Source organism: Equus quagga, chromosome 1, assembly GCF_021613505.1.
Source record: "Equus quagga isolate Etosha38 chromosome 1, UCLA_HA_Equagga_1.0, whole genome shotgun sequence".
Classification (NCBI taxonomy): domain Eukaryota; kingdom Metazoa; phylum Chordata; class Mammalia; order Perissodactyla; family Equidae; genus Equus; species Equus quagga.
In genome coordinates this window covers 104,352,000-104,373,226 of record NC_060267.1, presented here as the reverse complement: position 1 = coordinate 104,373,226, position 21,227 = coordinate 104,352,000, and the positions used below count along the sequence as shown (strand labels likewise).

General features: G+C 44.0%; 1 protein-coding gene across 6 annotated transcripts in view; it reads right to left on the bottom strand.

Moving 5' to 3' along the window:
- VGLL4 (vestigial like family member 4) overlaps positions 1 to 21,227 on the bottom strand; it is a 142,396-nt gene that overhangs the window by 29,139 nt on the left and 92,030 nt on the right. For all 6 annotated transcript variants that reach the window (XM_046641524.1, XM_046641526.1, XM_046641528.1 and 3 more), the window contains one exon: positions 10,587 to 10,776. In XM_046641524.1, the coding sequence (XP_046497480.1) occupies positions 10,587 to 10,776 (190 nt within the window). The remainder of the gene's footprint in view (positions 1 to 10,586; positions 10,777 to 21,227) is intronic.

The following is a 21,227-nucleotide window of genomic DNA, read 5'->3' as shown; positions in this document are numbered from 1 at the left end:
GGGGGGGGGGGGGGGGGGGGGGGGGGGGGGGGGAGGTGTGCAGAGAGATGGGTGCACAATTACAGGCAAGTATCATCATTTTATACAAGGAAGTGTTCATCTCAAAGCAGAAGGAATTGCCACTTGCCAACAAAAGGAAGCAAGAAAAGTTACCAGGACAGGAGCGAGGGCATGTGGGCTCACCTCCACAAGGAAGCACCGGGGGCAGAGGCTCCTGGACACAGAGGTCTGTTCAGTGTTTCCAGGAGCCAACTGGGAGCCATGGAAGAATTCCAAGCAGAGAGTAAGACTTCAGAAACCTTCTTCTGAAGTGCCAAGATCAGTAAACAGGTGCCGCCCTGGAAATGGGGGTCTAAACATGACCCAGGCCAGTAGCTACATGGAAAACATTTAGCAGGCTGATCCAGCAGGCTGCGGCGATGGATTAGATATGGGAGATGAGACAAAGGTGGCAGGAGGCGACTTCCAGGGCAAATGGAAAGACAGTCGTCCCCATGAAGACGGGGGACAGACTTGGGAAAGTGCTGGAAGAAGAAAGGAGCTCCTAAGTCAATTCCAGTGAAACTTGAAGTGCTAAAGTTGGGGCACACAAACAATGTCTAGAAGGCAGACAGCTCCACAAAGGGTGTGAAGGTTTGGTCTCTGCTGGACACAAAGACTTGGGAATCATCCGCCCAGGGTGGTAATTCAAGCCACGAGCTGGCATGTGACTTCATGAGAAGGTCAGAGCCCTGAGAATGCCAGTAATGACAAGTCTCTGAAAGATCCTGAGTGGAGTGGCCACAGAAGGAGGAGGGGAACTGAAGAAAACAAGAAAGGTACATGGAAACCAAGGAAAAGACTTACAAGGAAGAGAAAGTCAAATAAGATAAGAAATCGCAAGTTTCCCCCTAGATCTGGTGGTTAGAGGGTCACGAGGAAGAGAAGGGTCATTAAAAGTGTCAGTAGGGATCAAAGCACTGGACTGGGGAGCAGACATGGAAGTGGAGATAATCTGCTCTCTAGAAACAGCTCAGAGGGAAGGAGAGGTAGGGATGGAAAATAAGGTCAAGAGAGGACAGGGCCTCAGGCTCCCTCAGTTTCTCTGGCCTCAGTGAATTTCCCTGAAAGTTCCAAGCATGAAAGATGGCACCCAACAACCCCAAATGAAGGAATTACACAATCGTTTCATTACAAGAGTTAAGCTGTACAGCACCAGAGCTTTGTGAGTCTGAACATTTACAAGAGAATTTTGAAACCAAAGAAAATGTTCATTTTGTTAGGCAAGTATGTTAGCTGGAATATTCCTAATAGGTCTCATGAAAAAGGGATAAAGGATTCCCCAGCCAGTTACATTTGAGAAACCCCAGGCTACACAATGTTTCTGTACATCAGACTTCTCAAAGCCTGACACGTGCTAATGTACACGAGCAGACACAGAAGGCCAGGCTGGGTACTTCCCAAACTTGGGCCAGGGAACACTTTTTTTCCTTAGAGCATTGTGAGGTAAGAGTGTTCTGAAACAATCTATGGACAGTGGTGCCTGGCATCCCTGCGGGGAGGGGTGTCACTTCGGTGGTCACATGCAGGTGAGGAAATTACTCCCACCGAGTTAGAAAACTCCATAACCATTCCTTGATGGGTTCAACGACAAGGAGAGATTAGGGAAGCAAAGAGGTTTCAGCTCTCAGAGCTGCTTCCAGAGTGGCCTGACCTAGTGAGAGTTGGTTTGTTTCTTCCACTTGGCCTGGATCCCGTTTCTAGAGCTGCTTTCCATGTGGATCCATTAGCTGTATTTCTTAGGTGTCTTCAAGGAAGGGAAGGCAAGAGGTGGGATAAGTTAGAGGAGAAGACAGCAGCGAAATTTGTTTTCTTCTCTTCTGCAGTACATTTTGCCTCTGTCGGGGACTACGAAGGCTTGGATCCAGAATTCAGATCCCTTGTTTGGCAACGTTTCTAGCTACTGCCAGACCCAGAACATTGCTGCAACATTAAGTTCTCTAATTATGCTTGGAGACAATCTGTGAAGAAATTTCAAAATGAAGAAGGGGGGTTGCGGGGGAGAGTGAGTGTGTGAGCATGTGTGTGTGTGTGTGTGTGTGTGTGTTTACCCAAAGATTTAGCAAAGAAGACAGAGAGCAAGTACTGGCATTTATTAAATAAAAGCTACACTAGACACAGAACGCGGGGCTTGTCAACTACCTCGCCACGTTCCAGCTGCATTTACAAGCAACATCCTAAAGGAAAACAAAAGAACCATCAACACTCGCACACAGGCACATTTCTTAGCATTCCTCTTTCTGGTCCTCAATCAAATCTACTAAAGTGACAGCACTTTCTATGCTCTCAGGACAGACTGGCTTTGTGTTGCAACAAGAAGAGGTCTGTGTGGTCATAAAGCAACATCAAGATTAACCCTCTAACTATGTATAAAAATAGCTGCCGTTTGTGTTCCCAGAGCAGAAGCATCTTCATGCAAACAGCACTCCAAAAGGAGCTTAAGTGCGCAGAAAATCGGGGTGGGCGGGGGAAACAGCCCAATCCTGTGTTGGTTAGTTTCCTCAACTTTTGAATAAAATGCTTTTGAATATCCATAAACCTAAAAACACTCCTTTTTTCGATTTTAGTGTGCTATTTTAAAAAGTGACTTTACACATGGCTAACGAAAGTTCTCTGACATATCTCCGCTGTTCTCGAATTCCTCTCTAGGAAAAAAGTTCCCTTTTCAAGGTTCTCGTCCCACTTTTATAACCTCTGCGATATGGACGAGCACCACGAAGGTGCCCCTTGCAGACTAGAACAGATGAATGATGAGCTTTGTTCTGCTTCCTTGACTCTTGGCACCCTTGGCATTCCTTCACCCTGTGTGTTATTTGGCCAGAAAAACATCAGTAGCAGGATGGTTATCTGCCTTTCCAGCTCTCTGCAAAGACTCTTAAGGCAGAAACGATGCCTGCTGGGAAAAGGCTGATGTCAGCTCTTAAGAGCACAGCTCCCTGCTTGGATAAGGAGGTCTTTGTTTTCGGCTGAACTGTGAAAATGAGAAAATGCCTCTAGCCTGACAAACAAGAAACCCACACAACACAGGTCAGGCCTGTGACCTTTATTTAAAGGTACCACACTTCATTAGCAAAACACGCGCATGTAACACACAGATGCGCCTTTAACGTCACACGGGAGCAGCCACAAAAAAACAGTTTCGTTTCTATCCCTGTTAAGGCTGACCCACAGCTCCGGCCAACGAGTAAGGGGCACAGTCAGCCTCAGAGAAGCAGTTCTTAGGCTGTACCTCCCTCTGTGAAACGTTGAGTAAAGAGCCAGGCTCCTTGCTATTTTTTAAAGTAAATATACATACTCACGGTACATTGGGGGGATTAAAAAAATCCTAATTTAACAATATCTCAGTTTCTGAGTTAGTTACTTAGGAAAACTAAAATTCAGCCTATAAAATATCCTCTTAGATCCCCAGAACACTTACAAGATCGTGTGTGAAAGTGAAGAACAATAGAGAATTTTGGGGCTAAAATTTCCCAAGTTTGAACGACGCCAAGAAGGATGTGGGAGAAAAAGAGAGAAAGCACATAGTTCGAGGGATTCTATTTCAAGAGTCTTTGATTTACGAAATCTGGAGAGAAAAAAATATGTGTCTTCATATACTTAAAGCAAATTTTAAAAGACTCCAGTTTGAATCTTTTAGACTAAGGTTACTATTGACCTGTGCCACTAACTTAAAATTGGTCAGAGATTTTAAACGAGAACTAAAACAATTTAAAAAGCACTTTCCTGACCACGAAGAGAACCCCTGCTTTTTCTTGGAGGGTTCTCGCCTGTCCAGAGACACCATTTCCAGCCTCTCCCAGGGAGAGCGAGCAGCGGCTCTTCCTTTCACTGCCTCCGAAGGCAACCATCGCTGTGCTGGGAGGCTTTCATCTGGGTGGTACTCTTAGTTACTCAGGACCTTCATACCCTTCCGCCACCCCATGCTCATTACTGTGTGCTAAAAGGAACAGTGTCCACCTCTCATCTCCAAAACATCCATCAACTGTGTTTTGACAGTGCTTAAATAGATCATCCAAAACTATAAGGTGTGAAGGTCCTATATCAACTGATTCATAGCTGCCGGATATGTACTCTACTAATATAAATGTAACATGGTTGCTAACAGCACTGGCTCTAGGAACAGACAGCCTGGGTTTTGATTCCTGGCTCTGTTACCTACTAGCGAGCTATGTGACCTTGAACAAGTTATAGAACCTCTCTGAGCCTCAGATTTTTCATCTGTAAAAGAAGGATAATCATAGTGTCCACGTCATAGGGTTGTGAGGACGCAAAGAGATCAGGCCCATAGAACACTTAGCACAATGCTCAGTACACAATAAGGCTCAGTAAATAGTCGCTGTTATTAGTAAGTCCTGATACAAAGGCTCTCGTGATCCTCCAGGTGCTGGCAATCCTGACCTGTCACCATTCTCAGTGATGAAAAGTCCACCCCTCCCTAAGGCTTCTGTAGACATGAACACGATAAGAACATGCTCCGTCTATAAATATGTATTACTTTCGCCTTACAAAGTCTTAGTTGCTAGTAGAGTCAAGGTACTAAATAACTCAACTTTTCAATTTCCTCTGGGTCCAGTTTTAATTTGAAATGAGGAAGTGCCTTCTCCACTTTCATGGAGCTTGTGGAATACACAGTCTCTTGATGAGCAGGTCCATATGCGTCCAAACTGAGGGTACTAAAGAGATACAAAAACACAGAGGCACCAAAAGGAGGGTGACAATGTTGCCAAGGATGATGCACAGATACCACAACTTGCAGATCCTCCCGACACCTGAGGGACCATTTATACAATCAACTCCACTGCAAAAAACAAATGAAACCCAGAGGAAAACCCCGAAACCCAGTTAAGCCAGTAATCAATGAATTTTTTTACTGAGTTTCTATGATTTATGCCCAGCACTTGATTTCAAAGACTTCCTCCAACCTTTCGTCAAGCTGAAAGAATTACCGGTTTTGAGTTTGTCTGTTTTTCCCTCTTTCTATTCACCTGTCTCGGGGGAAGAGTGAAATGACTAGGGCCAAGGGGGAAAAAAAAAAAAGAAAATGAGAACGGGGGTTGAGGGAAGAAGCAAGCAAAGGAGAAAGAAGGAAGACAGAGAGGAGGACAAAGGAAAGAGAAGTCCCCAAGACTGGACAGTGCACTCAAGGATAAACCAGAAGTGGCTACATCAGACTTGAGGAAAAACTTCAAAGGAATGACCACAGAAGCAACGACAACAACAGTGCACACATTGCACACCAGGACAGTGTTTCCGAGGAGCACCACCAGGGAGGCATGTTTTCCTTCCTGGGCCCCTCCTCATGCAGTGTGGATTGTCAGCTCAGGCTGTGGTAAAGGCAGCTGGTCACAGCACAAGACTAGTGACCATGGCTTTGATCTCAGCGTGAGCTTACAGGTTTTGCCCTGTTCTGAGGCCAGGGCCACTACTTTGCAAACGTATACCACTGATCAAAAAGAGGATGCCTCCTCCAACCAGAACACGAGCTCAGAGTGCACATTCTCTGGATGGTGGGTCTCATTCAGCTCAACACACAAAGTCTTTAGCACCAGCCATGTGCTGGACACTGGACGGGTCAAGTGTCATCCTAACTACATGATGTCCATCTTTAAGCTGAGTAATCCTGTCTCAGGTAAGATACGGCCATGGCATAATCAAATGATCATTGGTTTTGGTGTCACACAGCAGGGTTAATCCCAGTTCCATCACTCTGGACACATTATCCTCTCCAAGCCTCAATTTCTGCTTCTGTGAAATAGAGCCTACACATGCATGCACACACACACCACCCCCATGTTAAAGGGACACATTTATTGTGAGGGTTAAACGAGATGATATACGTAAAGTGTCTAGCATGAACCAGAACATAGTAAGCACTCAGTGCATCTTCCCTTCCCCTCACAGGCGACTGGGCGAACAGTTCAACTGCACATCCCTTCTAGAAACCTTCACACACACACACCCAGTTGGAAACCGCTTCATTTCCAAAAGTTACCTTAGACTGTCCTCCCCAGCACAGAACTCTCACCAGCGCCCACCAGCCAAGCAGCCTAGAGTAAGTCTCAAAACCAAGAGGAATTTAGCATGCTGTTACACCGCATCAATTGTTAGCCTTCAAAAGTTTTCACTGTATTACAAATGCACAACATTATCCACTGCAGCATTATCAGTATTACAAAATATTAGAAATTTACCTCAATGTTCAAACACAGGGGATTGGCAGAATGAACTGTGCCACATGCACGCAGTGGAGTGATATACAGCTGTAAACAGGATGAGGAACGGGCCTGAAAAGATTTCTGCTATATACTGCTCAACCAAAACCCCAGAGCTCAAATGAGCATATAAAGTATGCTACCTTATGTGTAACAAAGAAGGCGAAATGAGAAAACATCCTACTTTAACAAAAAAGAATCATGAGATGGATAATGCTCCTGGGGGGGTGGGGGGGTGTCAATGAGAGAGACAAGGAAGGGAATAACACTTTCTCTAAGTACTTTTTAATATAGTTTGATTTTTTCTTTCAGTTTCATTGAGATAGAATCAACACACTGCACTGTGTAAGTTGGTTAAGGTATACAGCATAATGACTTGACTTATTTATATTGCAAAATGATTACATAGTTTTAACTTTTAATAGGTTTGTTTTCTAAAACAGCGTGGGCATAGCAATTCTGAAACTGAAGGGCTGAACAATAAGTAAATGTGTTGACGTTGCTGGGAACCAGGGAGACACAAATAGGGAATGGGTGTGGGCAAGGACAAACTCTGTGGGGCTGGACTAGAACTGGAGTGTTAACATGAACGCATGATTTCCCATCTCTTTCCACTGAAAGGCCTAGAAACAGTGCTATTCAACAGAACTTTCTGTGATGGCAAAAATGTTCTGTATCTGTGCTACCCACTGCAGTAGCCACTAGCTACATGTGGCTACTGAGCTTAAAATGTGGCTAGTGCAACTGAGGAGCTGAATTTTTAATTTTATTTTTACATGTGAATTGCCACACGCAGCTGGTGTCTACCATATTAGACAATTCTAGTGTAAAGTCAATGACACCACAGTAATACCTAGCACCCAGATCTTGGCTTCTACGTAATATTCCCCAAGAAAAGGAACCAGGGTCCCCTTGAGAAATGGCTGATTCCACGACTGGGGCAGGTAGATTATAAGATGAGCATCTTGTTTGCAGGAAAAGAAGAAGGTGCTGGGGGAAAAAAAAAGAAGCGTGTAACAAGGACCCAGGAGCCAGTTGAAGCGGCTATCTGCCAAATCAGGGACAGCTACAACTCACTGAATAAAATAGGAATCCATTAGTCCATATGGATGACAGATAGACAGACGGGGGAAAGGGAGAGCTCTTCCTGACCACAGCACACGTGAACACACAGGGACACAGAAACAATTACTCATTGACATTTCCACGAGATGAATCCCACCCTCGCCCCACTCTCCGCCTCATATCTTAATCCACTCTCTAAGTGGCAGATAGAGTACTTTTCAGCTTCCAAAGAAGACATTCATGTCCCTATCACTTTTCTTAGGGAACAAGAAGAACAACAACAAATTTATTTCTCGGGGTCACCATTTCAACAAGAAAGTGAATAAAGAGTTCAAATGACCCAGGCTAGAAGAGGCTGGACTAAGAGCCCAGGAATTCTCAATTTCTAAGTTGTGGAGAAATCACTAAGGAAACCTCTCTTCTTCCTCCTCCTCCTTCCCAAATCAAATCAGATAAAATTTAGTCACACTCTCTGTAGCTTCCTGCTCTGGCTCAGAGCCACTCAATCTCGCCATCTCTCCAGCGGAAAATATCTCCATGTGATAGCTGTAATGAAATGCAGCCAAAGCATGCATCTTTGAGACCCTCTTAGCTAGCCATCAAAACTGTTTTTCAGTAACACTCCTCCTCCCAGAATTACTGTGATTTCTTTAGTGATAAAATAAGCAAAACACATTTTCATTACACAACATTAACATGTTCTAAGAAGATAAGGAGCAAAAGCCATTTTGTAATCTCCTTAAAGAGACAAATATACTAGACCGTTCTTTTCCTAAAAATTATGAATCTGTAATTTGTTACAGAAAATGTCTTAGACATATAAATACAAAGGAGGGAACACATTATTGCTCAAACAGGTAACATTTATTTCATCAACTCAAACAACCGTACTAAGTACCCTACAACACGAAGAAGTAAGAGATGCAGCATGTGAAATCTGTCATTGGCCCTTAGAAAACACCATAGAAACACTGGTAATGTTACTGAAATGAATTGGTGAACGAGTGACACCAGAAGGAACTGACCACGTGTCCTCCTTCAGTCCACGGAGTCTGGCCCAGGGGGGTGCTGCTGTTCCTATTTTCCTCAAAGTTTGCAGGATGACATCAATTGCGAGTTGCATGTGAAATCTAGCAATTCTATTATTTACACTTTAAATTATTTATAGTGTCATCACAGACCTGTACTTCAAGGTCATATCTGGAAACACCCAAGGAGTTAAAAATCATTTTCTAAATGCTGTAACATTCTAATAATACCAGTGACTGAAGCTGAGTGCTTACTATCTACCAGATGCTGCACTAAAGGCTTCCAGTGATCCTACGAGGAAGGAGCAATGGTTACTCCCACAGAGATGAAGACGCTGGGATCTGAGCCCAGACATGCTGCCTAAGTGCACACACTCGCACACATTAAATTCAGCGTAACAGTATTCTCGTTCTCTGTCATCGTTACCCATATCTGAATAATGGACTTACTAATAATAAAAGTAAGAGCTGCCATCAGCAGAGTACTGTACTGTGCCAAACTCCTCACGTATTTCAACTCAAATGTTCACAACAGCTCTATCCATGAGCCATTATCATTACCATTTTACAAATAAGGGTATCGGGCCCAGATAAACTAAGTGGGAGTCCAAGGTTCCACAGCTGGTGAGTGGCAGAATTAGGATCTAAACTAAGGCATGTTTGATGACAAAACATACTGTCTCAGGGCCGCCTCCCTCTTCCTTCCAAAAAAAAAAAAGACCAAATGTCTCTTATTTGGGTTTGGGGAAGAGAGGATGTGAGAGAAGAAGAAATTCCTAGTAAGAAAACAATGAACTGCAAACAGCTGAGCGCCCAGGATCTCAACGATGAGCCTCTCCCTGAGCCTCTCCCATTTGCGAGGGCTCATTGTTTGCAGGGCCTTGTTGCTGGATTCCTGATTGTAGCAAATTCCAGGGCTCCGAGACTGCGGGCTCAGCCTCTGACTAACACTACAGCGATTTATTTGAGGATAAATACCTCTGTCAGTGTGTCTTATGACTGAACACAACAGTCCAAGCAGGCTGGAATGCGTGGAATGCCGAGGACTGCCGGCGCTGAGGCAGCAAAGGGCTACCTCGAGCTGCACAAGGTCTCTCCTCCAATGAGGAAACAGGAACTCTCTGAGCTTCCCGTTCCTGCCGGAGAGAGCAGCATCCTCAGAACCAGAACTGGGGAAGCTGAGCATCGTGAATACTTACAAAACATTATTTCACAGTTGGGGAACAGGCTTGGGAAAGATAAGGAGAAAAGGAGCGGGACTTTTTTACCTGGACATGCAAAACTACTCCTTCCAATAATCAGGGCTCCCTCACCCCTGCTGACAAGACCCCAGACTCTGATAATACCAACTGGCGACACAATTGCCAGAGCAGACTCTCCAGACAGCTGGCTGGGTGTCTCCAAGTCCTGAAAACATGTGAAAAAGCATTCCACTCCCTTCGCGAGGCATGCATGTGTTGGAAGAGTGCAAAGGGGAAGCCAGAATATAGTGCACAGAAGCAAGCTGTTTCCCAAATATAAACACAGTAATGGTGCACAGATTAAGAGAACTTTCATTTCAACCCCTTCATTTCACAAATAAGGAAACTGAGACCCAGAAAGTTATAGCAACTCAAGTAATGATTGTAGAGTGTTGGTGGCAGATTGAGAACCAGCACCCAGGTCCCCTGGCCCCAAGACTGGTTCTGCAATGGCGGGAACAGGCTCCCAGATCAGATGTGATGAGCAGCACCTTATCATAAACACAAAAGGCCATCTTTCCTGCTTTGGGAGGGTCTCATGTTACACTGTGAACACGCAAGGTGGGAATTAATACTTCTTAATATGTACAATTCTGGACTCCTAAGTAAAACATTTTGCAGAAGTCAGCTTAGGTGCTAACCTTTCCTTCCATCTCCCCGGCACGTAAAGACATTCACCAAGGATTGATTCTCCTAACAACAGTCAGTGGGGTATAGGCAAGAAAAGGCAAAGTTTTCAGACAACCACCCAAGAAGCTCTAAGGGAAAGTCAATGCCCGTGGGGAAAACACGCGAATGGCCACACAAGGAAGCTGGAAAGAAGGAAGATGTCATCTCTCCACAAGTTATTACAATCAGCTCAATGCCCCCTCCTGGCAGATGAGCACTAATCCTCCTTTCACTTCATGGGCGGCACAAAGTTGCAAGAGAAATACGGCCCCGGCACTGAGTACGTGAAAGTCAGAATCAGAGCGCCCACACTTCAGAAAGAGGGAACTTACAGATGAGGGTTGAAGATGCGACTCATCTTGGAAGCATGGTCGTTTTCACAGTCCAGGTCATCGTCCCCTTGCTCCACGCTGAACTTCCTCTTGCTGGGACTGATGGGCGGGGGGCCTGTGCGGTGACTGGTGAGGGCAGACGCCACAGGGAGGGTCTGCATCCTGGGCTCGCCCCTGAGAGCAGCTTCACCTACGCAAAGAGAGATGATGCAGTCACCAAGCAGGAGAAACGCCACCACCTCAGCCCCCGCCCCCCCGCCCCGGCTTCCCCCGCCCACCTGGCCCCTTGCAAAACTACTCCCAGTGGAAAGTTTCTGGCAGCATGACGGGCTGCCTGCCATTCTCAGCACACGGTCCGAGCACAAGCTTAGCTGCCAAGCATGAGACATTTTACATGAACATGCTTTTCTAGCACAATAACTCTTTTTCTCCCCCCAGCTTTATGGAGATATAACTGACATAGAACATTGTGTCAGTTTAAGGTGTACAACATATTGATTTACTGCATTTAGACACTGCAAAATGATTGCCCCCCCATAGCGTCAGCTAACACCTCCATCACGTCACATAATCACCATTTCTTCAATAACTCTTTAGGGTAGCGTTTAAAATTAAAAGTTGCAATAAAGTAACAGAGGGGAAAAAGTATTGACCATAAACCATCTCAAAAGTTAATTTAAAACCTTAAAGGTCTTTAGATTTATGGGTATTCAACCCCATACCTGTAAGAGAATGACCTAACCCAGGGTTCATTAGAACGCGACGCCAAACTCACTTTTCTTGCTTGTTACATTTTTATTACATGTTTGGTATGTTATTTTTTTTAAAGAATGAGGAAAATTTATGGGTTAATAATTCACATATTTGCCCACAAAGTTAAAAGAAATAAAAATACATTTGTTTAATGGGAAATAAACATGTTATTCTTACAGTCCACTAAAAATGGCACACTAAAAATATTATGATTGTGACCAGCACAAAGTTTCTGCATATAACTTGTCGCGAGCTTAACACACAGGAGCAGTTCAAAACATTTTTCAAATTAGAGTTCACATTTTCATCTGATTCGACATCTTGGTATTTTTCATTCCTGTTTTAAAAAGGTTTTGTGCCAGGCGATAACTTTGTGCCTCATTATGAGTTAAAATAAGCATGATCCTTTATTATAATAAACATTGTACACCTTCTGAAATTTATAAACAAAGGTAATAATTACTTTAAGAGAAAACCTCAAACCTTCTAAGTCATATGGGGGGAAACCTAAATTTTTCGCAAATAATAACCCTTTTGTTGTGCTGCTCATATTGGTCTCCAAGGCCTGACCAATTTTGTTTCCACGTGGTCACAATTTGAGAGTAATATTAGGATAAAGTCAACTTCATCTGAGGCCTTGTGGTACCTAAGAAAGGAAATCTTTGTCTGCCACCACTCATTTTCCTATCATCACAGATGTGTGGACAGTGTTAACAGTCGTCTGCTTCTTACGCATATGACAAATACGGTTTTGTTAGGGAAAGGAGGGAGGGAAAAAACCTTCTTGAATGTTTACCAGGAAAAAATAAAAAATTTGCCAGTTTAGTCACCAAGATATAAACTAGCAAATATACAGTGACCCATAATACACCTCCAGGCAGGATTTCTTTTAGGGATTTTGGCCCCAAAGCAAACTGGAACTTTCCATTCTAAATGAAATACCTAAAAAACAGACCCTATGCTGGCCTGCTACACTCAGAAATTCAGAAGGATTCTGGTTGACCTCTACTTCCTGCTTAGTGATTTTTGGTTTAAAAAAACAAACAAACAAAAGCAGTGCTAAGATTTATACCTCGATAAATTAGAAAATACTCTTTGCAAATATGATCCTCCCTTCTACTCTCCTCCCCCACGGAGGGAAGAGGCGGTTTCCAATGGAAAGATCAAGAGCCCAGCTGACTGCTGGAGCACTCTGATGATACCCCAGGAACTCAGCAACTGCAAATCAAACCTCAGCAACAAGGCACAGAGCCACAGCGCCCTCCGCCCAGCGCCTCCCCACAGCCTTGGCAGGACAGCAGGATGAGGGGAGCTCGGGCTCTGTGTGGACCCCTGGGTTTTGGGAGCCACTTCATCAGATGCCAGATGTGTGGCAACCGCAGTTGCCATGGAACACCACCACCACAGCAACAAATTCAAATCACTCCAAAATAGAAGAGTCACTCCTCACAGCAGCAGACACTGTTACACAAAAAGCAAAACTCCCGGGGTGAAAAGAACACGCCCACTCCACCCCCCAATTTCCATCCTTGTTCAAGTTCTCGCACTTGTTTGCATTTTAAGTTTATCAAATGGATGCACCGCTTATCTTCAAGACTGAATTGCTGAAGCCTAACAGAGAAAGAAGAAAGTCCACAGGAATTCTTTGAGAACACCGAGGATCTCTCATCTGGGGGGCAAAGGACCCACAGAGGAACCACAGGTGGTCCTTCTCCCCCGGGGGCTGCGATATAACTCTACGAGACCCCCTAGAGGTGAGACCCCCTAGAGGTGATGGGGACATGCATGTTGCTAGTGCTGGAAGGGCCCTTGTACACATAGATTCCCTCACTGGACAGAAGAGAAAACTGTGCCCTCAAACTGGGGTGACCTACTCAGCGTCACACAGTTAACAGGGCAACTTGGGGCAAGAACCCACGCCCTCTGCCTACCAGACAAACACCTCCCACTAAACCCTGTGCAAGCTCCACAGAGGGCTTAGAGCAAGGAACTAGGGGCAGAAGGAAAAGAACCCACAGTCAGAAGGGTAGAAACAGGTCTGGTCTGTTCTGTGCCTTCATTGATCCTTAGCCCTCCACCCTAAGGAGCCCCCAGCACAACATCTTGTATTGTAGAGCAGGATTTGTTGTTATTATTGTGCATATGGCACAGGAAGATTAAAATTATTGTAGTAAAACTGAGGCGAACATTTGGTCTGGGAGTCAAGACACTTGGAGGACACACTCCCTTTATTTAGGATTAGATGAATATGGGCAAGCACTTCCCCTCTAAGGCCTCCATACAGTGAGGGGACGGACTCGCCAATATCTAACCTTCCTTCAGCCCTTAGAATCAGTTATCCAATTCTATGATCCACAATCCTGCAATCGATCAAGTAACCAACCAACCAAGATTTACTACGAAATTACGACGTCTGTAATACCAAACTAAGGCAGCAAAGCCCAAAGGATGTACCTCAGATGTTACATGTTTACAAAAAGAGGTGAATCCATGATGAAATAAATTTGGAAACCATGAGATTAAACAATTTTCACAGGAGCTTCTTAACTACCGGCTTTCTCGTCTTCTAATGCACGTCAGTCTCCAAGACTGACACACAGCTGTGCTTTCAGCCACCCCCACCCCGATCACCCCACACATTTCTGTGAACGTAGCCCTCCAAGGCCCCATTCTGAGCACGTCAACCCATGCTAACCCCAAACATGCAGACTGCTTCAAACTTCAAAATCAACATCTGGTCCCAGCTACCCTTCTGGTCTTTGTTTCTAATATTCCTCTTTTTAAGCTCTGAAAGTTTCAGCTCTAAAAAGTTAAACTAGATTAGTTACCATTCCACAGAACTCGCTGCCTCCCCTGAAGATCCATTTCTACTTGGCTTCTTCCCCGGATCTTCTTGTATTTAAATCCTACGCATCCTGCAAAGGCCACTTAAAATGCCGCCTCCTCAGGTTGTCTTGATGCCTGAAAATCATCTCTTCTTGGGAACACCCAAAGAAATTATCAACGTGGCAGTTCCCTTCCTACTGTGTTTGGCACTCTTTGAAGCAAGGACATTTGATTTATTTTATACACTTGAGAGCGCAGAGCACAGTATCTCCCACACAGTAGTTGGTCTGTAAATACTGACTGAATGAATAAATGATGCAATGCAATGGCGAGCCCAGGTTATGGAATTTTAGGGTACAATAAAGATCAAAGATGACACAGAATAAGGAATTTTAAAAGATCTATTAAAGAACATATTTATATAAAGAACTCTTACAACTCAACAATAAAAAGATAACCTAATCTAAAAATAGGAAAGAATCTGAATAGACATTCTTCCAAAGAAGATACACAAAATGGCCAATGAGCACATGGAGAGATGTCCAACATCACTAGCCACCAGGGAAACGCAAATCAAAACAATGAGCTCCCACTTCACAGCCACTAGGAAGGCTATAATCAAAAGACAGATAGTAACAAGTGTTGACAAGGATGTGAAGTTGGAACCCTCGTGCTGGTGCAAATATAAAATGGTGCAGCTGCTGTAGAAAACAATTTGGGCAATTCCTCAAATGGTTAAATACAGAGTTACCATATGACCCAGGAATTACACTCCTAGGTATACATCCAAGAGAAAAGAAAACATATACTCACACAAAAACTTCTACATGAATGTTCACAGCAGCATTATTCATAATAGACAAGACTCAAACATCCAACAACTGATGAACAGATACAAAAGAATGTGGTATTATCCACACGATGGAGTATTATTCAGCCAAAGAGGAATGAAGTACTGATTCATGCTACAAGATGGATGAGTCCAGAAAACAATATGCTAAGTGAAAGAAGCCAGACACAAAAGGCCACATATTGTCTGATTCCATTTCTACGAAATGTCTGGAACAGGCAAATCCATAGAGACAGGAAGTAGAATTAGTGATGGCTGGGGGCTGGGAGAGGGGGAATAGGAAGTGACTGCTAATGACTACAAGGTTTCTTTTGGGGATGATGAAAATGTTCCAAAATTTATTGTGGGAAGGTTGCACAACTCTGCGAATACACTAAAATCCACTGAATTGTATGCTTTAAAATGGGTGAATTGTATGGTATGTGAATTATCTCTCAATAAAGCTGTTACCCTCCTCCTCCACAGTAAGAATGTATTTATAAGAAGATGACAGAAGACCCCAGTATCATTAGATCTTTTTTTCTCTCCCAGATTTTTCACACACAACTCTTAAATAAGAACAAGCTACTCATTAATTTTCCCTGAAATAAAAATAAACCTTTCATTATTATAGCTATGTCTCTCTACTATGTTACAGTCAGATAATTATAAGAATACTTATTAAGGGGGCTGGCCCCGTGGCCGAGTGGTTAAGTTCGCGCGCTCCGCTGCAGGCGGCCCAGTGTTTCGTCGGTTCGAATCCTGGGCGCGGACATGGCACTGCTCGTCAGACCACGCTGAGGCAGCGTCCCACATGCCACAACTAGAGGAACCCACAACGAAGAATGCACAACTATGTACCGGGGGGCTTTGGGGAGAAAAAGGAAAAAATAAAAAAATCTTTAAAAAAAAAAAAAAAAAAGAATACTTATTAAGTTAAAAAAAATCAAAGCAGGCCAGTGGCATAGTGGTTAACTTCACGTGCTGCACTTCAGTGGCCCGGGGTTCACAGGTGCGGATCCAATCTTTCTCACACACACACACACAAAATAATCAAAGCAGAGAACCACTTGAGGTTATGTATGCACTTGGTTCATCAGAGTTCTATGAAGCTCCAGCTCAGCTTTTTCTTTTTTCTTTCTTCTTTTTTTTGTGAGGAAGATTGGCTCTGAGCTAACATCTATTGCCAATCTTCCTGTTTTTGTTTGAAGAAGATTGTCCCTGAGCTAATATCTGTGCCAGTCTTCCTCTGTTTTGCATGTGGGACACTGCCACAGCATGGCTTGATGAGCAGTGCATAGGTCCGCACCTGGGATCTGAACCCACGAACCCCAGGCCACCAAAGCAGAGTGTGTGAACTTAACCACTACACCACCAGGCCAGTCCCCAGCTCAGCTTTTAATCAGAGTGTGTGTTTGAGTGCCCATTATACCCTGAAGGCTCTGCAAAGATACTGCCAGGAAAACAAATAATGAAATTTATACAGACCCTGACCATCGAGGGGAGGAAAAAATAGACACCAAAAGGAACGTATCCTGGGGTTGTAAAAAACTTTTTTCTTTTGTACTAATGTGTATTCTAAATTTCACAATGTTTGGTAATTGGAAAAGGAGGAAACATTTTATCTTTCTTTGTCAAAAATAAACAGGAGAAGGGAGATTTGAGGTGTCTGAGTAACCCAGGATTTTAAGTCTCTTAAATTGCTTCAGGTACGATTGTCAATCTAACTTTCTTTTAAATTTATAACTAAAGAAGCCCTATTTTGAAAATGTATTTGGCCTTTTCAATGAAGATAATTTTATCTAGGTATGTGTTACTGAAGAAAAATGCCTAAGAGATACAAAAATTACTTAACAGCTATTTTCAGTCATGGTGGCAGTTCTAATATATGGATCAAAAATATTCCTTAAATATTTCTCCCAATCAAAGATGAGCAAAGATTTTGGCCCAGGACTTCACAAGAATCAGCATATATTAATTTCACTGTAAAACGTTTAACAGAGAGAAAGGAAAAAAGAAAACCACTTAGTTTCATAATGTGCTATATGATTCCTGTGAAAAATACTGGAAGGAAATCTTGCTTTCAAAGTCGAAACGGAGAGGGCGTGAGCAGGGCACAGGGAGAGACCCAGGAATATGCGGCCTAATTTCGGAATCCCATTCTTAGCTCGTTTCAAGGAGTATGACTCCTTATTGCCTACATTTTAATAGAGCTGAGATTGAAGTTTGTCTTATAATCAGTCGGCATAGTTTCAGAGGCAGGATTGTTTCCTTCTCACCATCTCAGACTGGATGCAGGATGGAGCCTAACTGGAGAGACTCCAAGACAGCACTCGCCTTTCCAGCGTCAGTTTCTTCATTTGTAAAACTAAATGGTTCAATTAGATCACCTTGACGGCGTAACTTTGGCTTCAAAGTCTACATCCTATGTAACGTGTATCTTCCAAAGCTGAGTCTTATTTTAATTGCCGATTGAGAAAGACCAAACTTTTCCAAGACGCACTTCACATAGTAGGAGAAAAAGCTGATTCAACTAAGTACTCTTAACTAATAATTTACCTTATAATGGAAGCAGATTTAGTTAAAACTCAAGCACACTTCTCATCCTCAGTGTTCTAGCTTCATTCATTTATTCAATTACTACAAGAAAGTTATAAGTAGTCAACTGAAACCTGAGATCAATGCAATCTTGTCCACAAAATACATCTTCGACTTTTTAGAACTGAATGATCCAGGCCCAGACCTTCAGCACGGAGCTGAGGCAAGTGATTCAGTTTCAGAGAGATGAGCGATTCAAGGTTAAAGCAGAGGCAGGGCTGGAACATGGGTCCCTCGCTCCCCATCACAGCGCCTCCCACCAATCCCGGGGGCCGACCGCCAGACAGGGATTTGTGACCGCATTCAAGACAGTGGCATGACTCAAGAGTAATTAATCAAAATAATGGCACTTATTGTCATTTTACAGAGATTAGTCAAACAGCACAAGGCTGAAATGACAGTGTCTTCATGTTAATGGAGAAGAGGAAGGTAGGAAGAGACTAAAAAGCATCTCACTATAACTTTTAAGGATAGATTTTTAGAAAAATCTCTGTGCCTCACCCAACAGAGAGTTTTCTGCCATAATTTAAACCTTTGCTGTGTCCAAGACTTTACGTTCTACTCCCCTCCCCGCCCCTTTCATTGTGTCTGAACCTACGGAATCAAAGAAGCAAAACCACCGCTTGGCCCCCACGCCAGCTGCTCAGCTACGTGGATACGTCTCCCGTCTGACCACAGCCCACGGTGACCAGACTGACCTCACCCTACCGTCAAGAGAGCACCTGATAAATGACTGCATGCTAACATTTCCCACCCCATTTTGCATCTTACAAACTCATGACCATGCAGGGCAGAAGCTCCAGCAGCCAGAGCATATTCATTTTCTTTCAAATAACACTTCTTTGTCTCACAGACTAGCAGCTGGGGCGAAGACAGTGAAATCAACCTCTTTCAAATAGTTCAACTTGTGGCCATCCCCATTCTGCTTAACTTTTCCCTTGTTTTTAAAGGAGGGCTGTTAGGCAACACATGAAACCCGGGCGAGCCAGCAGAGAGAAAAGGTGTGACGAGGTGTCTGCAGGTGGTACAAGGACTGCATGAGATTCAACAACCCAGTGACGAGCCCCCTTTCGCATCACCCCTCCAGGTACAACACAAGTGCCTCTCCCACTGTCTCTCTCAGGCAGCGCCAGCCTCACGGCTCCAAACTTGCAGAGCCTGATCTTACATCTGGAGCCCAATCCTCGGCGAAAGGTCACTCTTGTCCAGCCAGCCAGGCGGGGGAGGCCATGCTGAGTACAGACCCCTGACTGAGCTTGGTTTGAGCAGCTTTAGTCTTTTCTTTAAGGCAACAATGAGATCTTTGAGAGGAAAAAAAAAAACCCTGCGACCTATATTGCTGACTGCTAATGATAGAATTAAGGAGAACACCACCACAGTGAAACTCGTGAAGTTGAAACATCCGCCATTTTAATTAGAATTTCAAGTAATCCAAATAATCCATAAACACTACACTATGTCAGCGCTTTCCTGTCTCTTATATTAATATATTTCATTGTAAAAGTATGTAAAACTACGAGCTATTATTCTGGTTTTTTCCTGACGTAGTCCTGTAAGGGAAGAGGGAAAGAGTAATTCCCATATGGCAACTAAGGAAACTCATGTTTGAAGAATTAGTGAATTGCTCAAGGTCACAAAGCTGATTAATAGAAGAGCTGGCATTTAGATTCCCCAGTTTTCAGATTTTTTTCTAGCTGTGCAAGATGCTTCACAGGTTAAGGAGAAGAAGTGGGAGGAAGACAGCTGAGGGGGAGGCAAGAGGAGAGGAGGATGGGAATGAAGACGGGGAGAGAGGGGGCAGTGGAAGACGGAAGGTGAAGGGACAAAGGAGAGAGTGGAAGGGAAGAGCAGGAAGGACAGGAAGGGGAGTGTTATGGGCCGAACTGCATCCTCCAAAATTCCTATGTTGAAGTCCTAACCCCAGTATCTCAGAATATGAATGTATTGGAGATAAGCTCTCTAAAGAGGTAATAAAGGTAAAATGAGGTCATATGAGTGGGCTGTAGTCCAGCAAACTAGGACACAGACATGCACAGAGGGAAGGCCAGGTGAAGAAGAAGACAGCCGTCTGCAAGCTAAGGAGAGAGGCCTCGGAAAAACCAACCCTGCCCACACCTTGATCGAGGACTTCCAGCCTCCAGAACTGCGAGAGAATAAATGCCTGTCGTTTAAGCCGCGCGGTCTGTGGTCCTTCGTAATGGCAGTGTGAGTAGACTAATGGAAGGAGGGAAGCCGAAGGGAGGGGAGGGGGGAGGCAAGGAGAGAACTGAAACCTAGGTCTGACTCAAAGGATACAGCTCTTTACTTTGGAAGCAGCTCCACTGGCTCATCTATCCACTAACCTAACATAGTGAGACTGGGCGGGGTGGAAGCAATCTAATGCGCAGATTCGAACCCGCTAAGGAGAGGAGACCAATGGGTTGGCACTGAAAGAGAGGGGACTTTGTGGCTCGGTACCAGGAAAAGTGTAGAGTCTCGTGCTGTGCCTCAACACAAACGAGCACACAGGAAGAGACCGGGGCGCTTTCTGTGACTCACAGGTGAAGGGGAGGGCCCCCGGACCAGCCATATTGGGACTCAGCAGGTCCAGGTGGCGCCTGTTCCCAGGCAGTGCTGACGCTGCTGGTGCACGAGGGCTAAACAATGTCTACAGCCCCCAATGATTTTAAATATCTCCAATTCTATGGGGGCTAGAGGAGAAAAGGTGAAAAATAATCTCAAAGAAATGATAAGACGTCTATAATTCTCAATACCCATTCTGAATAGACACTAAAATGTTCTTAATACATTGACTAGAAAGGTTAATCTGAATATCAAAAAGCCTAACTAAAAATATTTTAAAGTAAGTTAAAAATTGTTATATTCACATCCATTGATTGCTATTCATTTAATTAGCAAGTTCTACACCACTTAAAATAGTTTTGTTGTGCTCAGAGTTAAAAAAAAGTCCCTGATAGCTCATTTACCCTATTGAATTCACTTTATAACTGAACTGTATCTTCATAGATTATGTAATATTGTAAGCTGCGAGAAATTATCACAAAGTAAGAGGGCTCAAATTAATGTCTTACTATACATAGCATCTCAGCTTAAAGAAAAGTTGAAGTACCCAACAGTCACATAACTAGGCCGAAGATCGGCAGATCTCGGTGTTAGGTTGGGTTTTGGCTTCATAAATCATACTGGAATTTTAAAAAGATGAAACACCTGTCTGTATGCTTGGTTTTCTGAACCAGACCTAACAGCCACACCGACCTCTACCCTTGTTCCTTCAACGCTGGCCTGTGGCTCTGACGGGGCTGCAGAGGGCTCGGAGTAAATCAGGCAGCTGGTCTCACTAGAGTTCAAGCTCTGCTCTTCGTGCACTCGTGCAGGTGGAAGCACTGTGTCGCCTGGATGTTAGCACATCGGGACAACACATCACATGCCGTCACATGTCCCTGTCTGAGGCCCCAGCACTGAAACACAACCCCAGAACCCCAAGGAGATAACAGCAGTTCAAGAACCTTTGCTGCCAAGCACCCAGCACCCTCCTTAATGGAAAAAGACTCTGAGGCCGGCAGAAATTCGTCATTATATTTACTTGCAAATCTAATTTTGCAACATGTTACCGGTCATGGGAAGGAGGAGAATTC